The sequence below is a fragment of the Rhizophagus irregularis genome, chromosome 23 (genome assembly GCF_026210795.1).
Source record: "Rhizophagus irregularis chromosome 23, complete sequence".
Classification (NCBI taxonomy): Eukaryota; Fungi; Glomeromycota; class Glomeromycetes; order Glomerales; family Glomeraceae; genus Rhizophagus; species Rhizophagus irregularis.
In genome coordinates, this window is record NC_089451.1 from 622,039 (window position 1) to 631,062 (window position 9,024).

Consider the following 9,024-nt stretch of genomic DNA (forward strand, 5'->3'; position numbering starts at 1 on the left):
TATTTGTATTTATTTTTTGCATGTATTGATAAAAAATTTTTCTTGGCAAAAGTGATCTGCATTCCAAATTGGAACTTTTATATTTGCATTTTTGTATTTATGTAATTGAGCAATCTTGCGAGGTAATAGACTAATGGGATAATTTGGACCTGAATACTCGTAATTTTTGATCATAAAGAAACTTCACAATTGCACCTTGTGACAATGATATTGGAAGTAAAAATCAGGCGTGATATATAAAAAAATTAATTTATTACATATCACTATAATGCACTGAGAAATGAATCTTTCGATTACAATGCAGGGTGATACTCTTGCTAACTCCAGAAATCTGGTGTATGAGAAATCTCGTGCTTATGCTTGAAAGCATGTCATATACATATATATATATTTCACTTAATTTTTCTTAATTGCAAAAGAATCACTTCTAATATCTTATATTACATAAAATTTTTGCAATATTCGCATATATCTTTATTTACATTATATTAATTACAACTAATTGCAAAATTGTAAGACTATTCTATGATTTTCAATTTGAAAATTTGATAATTTAAATTTTTCAAGAATTAATAAAAAAGCACCTATTTTGGTAATAACTTTAACTCCTTAAAATTAATGAAGATTTTAAAGTAATTTATTTTCTATTTTTATTTAAGGAGTTGAATAAACAGGTTTTTAACTTGATTTTTTACTGGTTTTTGAAAAATTCAAAATATCAAATTTTCAAATTAAAAAATCATAGGATGGTCTTACAATTTTGCAATCAGCTATAAAAGAATTAATTAAGCTAAATATAAAAACAAACATTATATATGACTAAAAATAAATGGTAAATAAATCAAATTGTTTATTTTTTCTTCTTTGTTACTTCTTTTGTTTCCCACTTTTATTGGATCCTTCCTTTTTTTTTTCTAATGGTTTTAGTAATTCATCAGTTATCACAAATTTAGTTGTAGTATTTTTATTCTCTTCACACCATTTTTTGGCTTCTTCTTTAGCTTTTTTCACTGGTATCAATTCAAGAGTGTAATCTTCAATGTAGTAAAGATTTTCCTCATGAAAAAGAAAGTTTGACAGAGCCTCCTTCATATCACATCCTCCACGTATCATCATACCATCTATACGAGACCATATGTAGATAACACCATCAGGGTCTTTTAACCAGAAAATTGAATCATGACATGAAAGCACAGGGCAAAAATTGGTAATACAATAAAGTTTGGCAAATCTCTTAATCTCATCATCATACAGAATATTTTTGTTCATTTCATCACGAAATGAATATTTATCTTTCAATGAAAAAAGAAGTTCAGGCAAATCTTTTTCACATTGTAATCCACAATCGCTTGACAATTGGGGCATGGTTCCATTGTTTGTTTTGTTACTGTTGAAATTGTGCGTGTCTTTATTGAAAGGTCTTGCCTCCACAAGGATAACTGGAACCACGGATTTGTCTCGGATCAGGTGCCGTAATCCCAGTGATTTGCTTTCGTTAACAGATTCCCATTCTCGTCCTGAGGGAACATGCACTAGTTCTTTAAGTTGAAATCTTGTTGAAAATTCAGCATCTTTAGTTTGATTTTTGGGGGACCTATCAATGACGTTCCAAATGCAATCTTCTTTGCCCTCTGACGGTCTCTCTTTCAAGAAATTGTTAATGCTGTTGGAAGGTATGTAGGATTTTTCTCCAACAGCATTATCCAAGCTGATAGTTGTTTTAGATGTTCGAATAGATAGGTTGTTTATTTCTTGAGTTTTCTCAGAACTTAACCTATGTTTATCGAGTAAAAAATACATAGGCCGTCCAGTATTTGTAAATATTGCTGTTTCTCCGGTTTGATCTTTTTGGAGTATTGTACGGAAATTTTAGTCAATAGTTATTTGAAAAAAAAACAATAATATACTCATAAATATACTGGCATGGCTTCAGAAACATTTTGTATAAAAACTTTGATGCTTGTTTCTCTTTGACAAGCTTTTTATATAACTCCATACCTGAAAAAAATAATCTTTGCTAATTTAGCTTACTTTCCTTTGAAAGGGAGAAACCTTGCCTCATCCGATGTATCAAACGTCCTTAATAAGATGGATGGCTCCTTCTATGTGCTTAAAAAGAGATGTTTGCATAACACAAATGTGTATAATGGCTAATATATATAGTAAATATTACATCACTTGATCCAGTGCTTTTCCAAATTAGTAATAAACGATTGTACAATTAGTCATGGGTAGTAATTATTACATCACTCAAATGGTATTAGTATTAATCAAAGGTCAATATTGTTAATCTAGTATATAGATAACAAGACATAACACCATGTCACTTTGTAAACATCATGTAATTTATTTTCTGTATCAATAAATCAATAATTCTGATGAGGATATTACCTCATTTCTTTATCTATGCTACCAAACTTTTGAATCATTCCATCTTATATAAAAAATTATTATCAAACATGCAATCCATTGATTCATTGAGAGAATTAAATGCCAAGCTCTTGGCTGAGATTGCTGAGCTTAGGAAGGAGAATGCTGAGATTCTGAGAAGTTACTAAGATTTGCTAAGGTTGAGGCTGAGAATGTGGGGCTGAAGCAAATTATTGAAGAGAATGCAAGGCGTAATGCTGAGAATGCTGAACTCAAGTCTAGAGTCAGAGAGCTTGAGGCGAGACTTGCATTATTAGAACAGCGTTTCCATTTGGTCAGACACAAAACGGTGAAGAAGTGATGCCAGTGGTGATGTTACCAACTGTTGATGTACCTGATTCTATAATAGACCAACTCAACAATGAAGCTAGTGACCTTGATGGTAATGAGGAAATGGTCAATTTCTTGGATGATGTGTATAAGAAAAGCATTAGCAATAAGGAGGCAGGAAAAGAAACAGAGAGATCAAAAGGCGCTTGTAATTTTTCAGGATGTGACTAAAATTCCTGAGGTTATGGACATATTAATTTCAGAGCAAGACAAGCAAGACTGATCACAATCTTATAAGGCTAGTTCTGAGAGCATAAGATCTGCATCTTGCGTCTTATCAAAACAACCACAAGTTAATGCATCCAAATTAACATGTAATCTTGAAACCCGTGAAGATTCTTCACGATTGGAGTCATGTGACATGGAGGAACTTAAATCCGATCAGCATGATGAAGTTATTTAAAAATATAAACAGTTATCATCACCTGCATATACAACTACATCAGATCAAACTTTTAGAAAAAGAACAGGATCCATCTTCAGATACTGCACAAAATATAGTTTGCATGTTCAAGAAAGCTAAGAAGCTTGGTCAAGAAGCAATTTTATACTGGTACTACTTTATAGAAAAATATGATAAAAGGATTGATAACCTTATTGCTGGTGGAGTTAAGAAAAAAACTGCAACATCTATGGTATATCAAGAAATCAAACAGCTTTTACTTGAAATAACAGATGTGAATTTGCATCAAAAAAATTCTTAGAGCTAGAAAATTATATAAATTATTCAATACATTGGGACTAGAGAAAATTAGCCAGGTCTCTTATAGCGCAGATGCTATTTCAAGCCTCAATTACCAACAAATCCAAAATGTAATAAAATATGTGAATTCTATTTATTTATTTATTTATTTATTTTATATGAAGCCGGCGGAGGATATTCAAATGAGCATGATTCCTAAGTAATAAAACCTAAGTAATACAACCCAACATATGCCTACCATCGATTTCCAGAGGAGCTGGAAGCCAACCCGAACTACTTGAAAATAAAAGACCTGCACTACTACCACGTCCGATAAAAGTCCAGGCGAACACACTGGGTAAAAAAAGGAGAGGGAAAAAAGTGGAGAGGACAAGTCCCTTTCCAAGAAATTGTGGTGCATACACATAAACCTATTCTATCCTAAAAAATAATACAATTCTGAAATTCGTAAAACCGCTAATTAAAGCGTAGGCTAAACTAGTTTCTGTAATAAAGTTAAAATTTCTGCTAAAACCACCTTGTTATCTTTATTACCACCCTTTTTCTTCGAGGTATTCTTTGCCTTCTTCTGATTCTTCGGGTGTTTCTCCTCCTGGTTATTATTTTTCAGGACTTTCTTCGAGGATGTAGGTTTATCCTTCTTCTTAGGCTGATTACTTACCGAATTTTTGTCAGACTTACCTGATTTCTTCGTATTCGGAGTATTTTTAGCCTTCGGTTTGTTTTGTGCTTTCTTCAAGTTAGGAATGGAGTGTTGACACCATTTCAACTCCTTACCATCAGGTACGAAAAACTGTGGCGTATCTAAGGCCCTTAGTGTGGTCTCCCAATTCTCGAAAAAGGCCACAAGTTTCCTCCTTCCTTTGCTTGTTTGTATGATTTTAAATGAGCTAGCACCGCACTTCATTAAAAATTCACATGGTTTACGGTCCATCCACAAGGTAGCCATCGTCATATCTTCCGGAATGTCATGAATAACGGCTTGGAACTTTTCACGTTGTTTTCTTTCTCGTAAAGTCCAACTCGCAGGGAACCATCTAACGGGTATACCTCCCAGGTCTGTCGTCCAATATTTATTAAACTGGGGAAGGGCAAATGAGGAAAGAGCTATTTTGACTCGAAGAGTCTGATACTTATGTTGCTGTTTAACGGAACATTTAATAGCGTTCCCCCAAAATTTTAACTCTGCTATTATTTTCTGCAGGTTCCAGGTATACGGGATATCGTAAACTATGATGTCTCGGATTCGCTCTTGCTCCTCTCCGACAGCTTCGTATCCAGTCAGTATCTGTGTTGCCTCCGGTTCGGATGATTTCTTTCCCTTTTGGGAATTTTGGGCTGATGTTTTCACATCAGGTTTTGCCTTTGTTGATTGGTTCGCGACTTGTTTATCATCTGTAACACGCGCCTTTTGTTTATCTTTCTTCCGGGAATTTTCAGGTATCACAGTTTGATCAACAGGGGTCATTACTATATCAGGCATTGATGGAAGCTTGATAGGTACTGGATTTGGTGGTTTTTGGAATCCTTGGCGTATTAGATCATCTACATCTTGCTCAAGAAAAGGTGACGCATCCATTAGGTAATCATCAGTATCCTGAGAATTATCGTCATCGTCATCATCATCACCGCCCATATCGCCAAAATTGCAAAAGAATTGGGTAGAAAAATTATCCCAAGACCTGGACGCAGCATATAGCGCTATAGAAAATATTAGCGAAAGGGTAGTGGGTTGTATATTCGTAGCTTGAGCTTGTGAAGTGAAGTTCGCAGGGTTGGCTGTTTCGCCAAACCGCTCTATCAGTATCTGGGCTTTATCCTTAGGTACTGAAGGGTTTTTTTCAAATAAGTCCTTAAGAAAACCGTCTGTAACAAAAGAACTTAAGTTGTGTGTAAAAGTTTGAAAATAAATTTCGTTAAACTTAGAAACGAAGTCTAAAGCTTCTTCGTTTGGTGTTCGGCTCTTATCCATAGACATTTTTATATTTATGTAATAAAATTTAATAAAGGGAATATTTTTTTTAAAAAAAAATTATTACGCAGAAATTTTCGTAAAAAATGTATTCGGGAAAGAGTCCTTATAGAATATGTGAATTCTCACACAATGAAACCGGGAAGATTCTTCACGATCAGAGTCATGTGACTTTGAAAACCGTTTCTCAGGAGAATGATCAAATTAAGGCTGAGATAAATTTATTTATTTTATTTATTTTAAGGCGAGCCAGGAGGATAACATTGATAATTTAGAGCTAGTAAAAAACTATGTAAAACACAATGATAAACTTCGTCCACTAAAAAGCAAACCCTGACTAGGATTTTTGTAAAAAACTAGCCACTCTAAAACACAACCATTAATAGAGTAGATAAAAACAGGAAAAAAGGATGAGAACATCCTAACGCTAAGGTAACTCAGCCCTAAAATGCTAAGATTCTAATAAGAAAAAAAGAAACAACTATACTAGTCTACGTAAAAGGGATAAAATCTCTGCTAAAACTACTTGGTTACCCTTATCACGGTCTTTGCTCTTTGAGGTTTTCTTTGCCTTCTTCTGAGCGCGGGGATCCTTCAACTGGTTTTCATTCTTCTTATTTGAGGTCGAGGACGATACTTGATCCTTCTTCTTAGACTTATTACTGACCGGAACTTTACCTGCTTTACCAGATGTCTTCGTGTCCAGGGTCTTTTTAGTCTTCAGTTTACGTGCTTTCTTCAAGTTAGGAATAGAATGTTGACACCATTTCAACTCTTTGCCCGAGAGTAAAGAAACTGGTGGTGAATCTAAGGCCTTGAGCGTGGTCTCCCAATTCTCGAAATAACCTACCAGTTTTCTTTTTCCTTTACTTGTTTGAATAATTTTAAATGCACTGGCACCGCTATGCATTAAAAATTGGCTTGGTTTACGGTCCGTCCACAAGGTAGCCATCGTCATATCCTCCAGAATGTCATGAATGACGGCTTGGAACTTTTCACGTTGTTTTCTTTCTCGTAAAGTCCAACTTGCAGGGAACTATCTCACAGGTATACCTCCCAGGTCTGTCGTCCAATATTTGTTAAACTGGGGAAGGGAGAAGGAGGAAAGAGCTATCTTGACTCGGAGAGTCTGATACTTGTGTTGGCGTTTAACCGAACACTTGATAGTGTTTCCCCAAAATTTTAACTCTACTAGTATCTTCTGCAGGTCCCAGGTATATGGGATATCGTAAACTATTATGTCTTGGATTCGCTCTTGCTCATCTCTGACAGCTTCGTATCCTGTCAGTATTTGAGTAACCTCATTATCGGATGATTTCTTATCCTTTTGGGAATTTTTTGCTGATGTTTTAGCATCAGGTTTTGCCGTTATTGATTGGTTCTTGACTTGTTTTTCAGCTGTAACACACGCTTTTTGTTTATCTTTCTTCTGGGAAGTTTCGGGTGTCACAGTTTGATCTGCAGGGGTCATTTCCACATCGGGCAGTATTGGAGGCGTTTCAAGTACTGGATTTGGTGTTTGTACTCCTAATTCGCTCAGCTGAGAGCCTAATTCAGCTGCATTCCATTCATCATCTTCTGACTCATCGAATAAATTAGGGTCAACTTCATCGCCCATATCGCCAAATTCCATGTAGAAGTGAGTAGTAAAATTATCCCACGACCTGGACGCTGCGGAAAGGGCTATAGAAAAAATGAGCGAAAGGGTGGTTGGTTGTATATTCAGAGAACGGGCTTGTTCTATAAATTTCTGAGGGTTGGCTGACTCGCCAAACCTATCTATTAACATCTGGGCTTTATCCACAGGTGTAGTAGGCTTTTTTTCATATAGGTCTTTAAGGAAACCGTCCTGTATAAAGGTACCTAAGTGTTGTGATATTGTTTCAAAGAAAATATCTTGAAATTCAGAAACGAAGTCTATAGCTGCTCCGTTAGGTGTTCTACCCTTATCCATAGACATTTTTAAATATTTGTAATAAAATTTAATAAAGGAGATTATTTATTATTTTTTTTTAAAAAAAAATTATTACGCAGAAATTTTTGTAAAAATGTATTCGGGAAAGAGTTTTTGCCTCCAGCATTTAAGGCTGAGATAAATACATTAACAAATATATTATCTGCATCTCAATCTAATTCAACCTGTGACTGGGCCTATTTTCGTAGCAAAACATTAGATCAAATATTCTAATTTATATAGAGAATGTAGTAGTGAACATTTCTAAACTAACTGGATTACCAAGTGTTTTGACAGATAAAGCTGTGATAAGTATATCAGAAACATCTCAAGCCTCTGATTTCAAACTTTTCATTTTTGAAGCCAATGTAAACAGTCAAATATCAAGCACGAGAAGATGATAAAATTCAATCACCAAATGTAATTGCCAAATATTAAGAACGAACAAATTAATTATGAATTGGCGTAGATGGATAAATAATTAGCCGAAAAGGATAAACATTTAAGAAGAGCAATGATCTACATGATGTAATATTTATCAGATGATCAACAAAGAACCAATAGAATAATTAGAGTCGATCAATTGCGGCTTAGCAATCTTTAACAATAAGAACAATTAGAAAGAATAATTATAAGCCACAAAAGATAGATTATAAGCAAAACACATAAAGCGAATTAAAAGAACATATAAAATAATGTCAGAAAGATTAAAGAACATAAAATAATATAAAAGATAATATAAAAAGATAGCATATTAAAAGATAGCGTATTTAAAATATAGATAGCATATTAGAAAGATAGTTCAAAGATAATATGTAAAAAGAACATAAAAGATAGTATATAGATAGAATAGAAAGTAGTATAAAATTTGTATAAATAGAGAGCGGAATTCAAAGTAATTCCATAGTTCTCATCCACAGAACTCAATAAAAATATAGGTTTCATTTAATTATTTGTTAATAAAGTTTAATGTTAATTAAAGGTAATAGGTTCGCCCTAAACTTTAATTAATGTTTGCTTAATTAATTTAATTGAATAAAATGAAAATTTTAAGATGAATTAAATATACATTTTTGAAAAGTAATAATTCGTAGCGAGAGCTATCGAAGTTTGGAATTAAAGGTAAAAGTGGATATAATCTGGGGAAAATTTAGAGAAGTTAAATTTTATTTTATATCGTTCAACGTTTTATATTACTAACGCTATTTATGTTGTGAACCAAGAATGTTGTTGTTATATGTTGTTGTGTGTTGTTCGTTGATTATGTTGTTTGCTAATTATGCCATTGATTATTTGCTTGTTCGTTTATTTGTTCGTTTGTTCGATTATTCGTTCGTTCGACCATGAGAATGCCCATTTGATGTGGCAACTCTGTAGATTGATGACAGAGGGAATTGGGGGATCTCACCAGGCTCGATCCAGAATTAATTATCAAATCGCTTTACATACTTGAAATTCCAAAATAGCTATAGGGGGATTGATAATTATAATTTGCTATGGAGCTCTTCTATTTGTGATGAAAAACATGGGAATTATGGATTACATGGCTTATGGTACTGCGAAAATGGGAATCAGCTCCCTTATAATCCTGAATTAGTGAAGTTGTATTCTCAATATAAGTTGGAATATTGTCTT

At 33.8% G+C, this 9,024-nt stretch overlaps 3 protein-coding genes across 3 annotated transcripts; 2 read left to right on the forward strand and 1 right to left on the reverse strand.

Annotated features, from left to right (window-relative positions):
- Positions 1–867: 867 nt before the first annotated feature.
- Positions 868–1,800, reverse strand: OCT59_015119 (uncharacterized protein; the record flags this gene model as incomplete). Its single annotated transcript, XM_025330173.1, has 1 exon — positions 868–1,800. The coding sequence occupies one exon, from the start codon at positions 1,798–1,800 to the stop codon at positions 868–870; it is 933 nt and encodes a 310-aa protein (XP_025183549.1).
- A 930-nt stretch (positions 1,801–2,730) lies between these two features.
- OCT59_015120 (uncharacterized protein) lies at positions 2,731–2,931 on the forward strand (the record flags this gene model as incomplete). The annotated part of the gene is made up of 1 exon (XM_066139789.1): positions 2,731–2,931. The coding sequence occupies one exon, from the start codon at positions 2,731–2,733 to the stop codon at positions 2,929–2,931; it is 201 nt and encodes a 66-aa protein (XP_066002630.1).
- Positions 2,932–3,146: 215 nt separating this feature from the next.
- On the forward strand, positions 3,147–3,464 carry OCT59_015121 (uncharacterized protein; the record flags this gene model as incomplete). The annotated part of the gene is made up of 1 exon (XM_066139791.1): positions 3,147–3,464. The coding sequence occupies one exon, from the start codon at positions 3,147–3,149 to the stop codon at positions 3,462–3,464; it is 318 nt and encodes a 105-aa protein (XP_066002631.1).
- Positions 3,465–9,024: the final 5,560 nt, after the last annotated feature.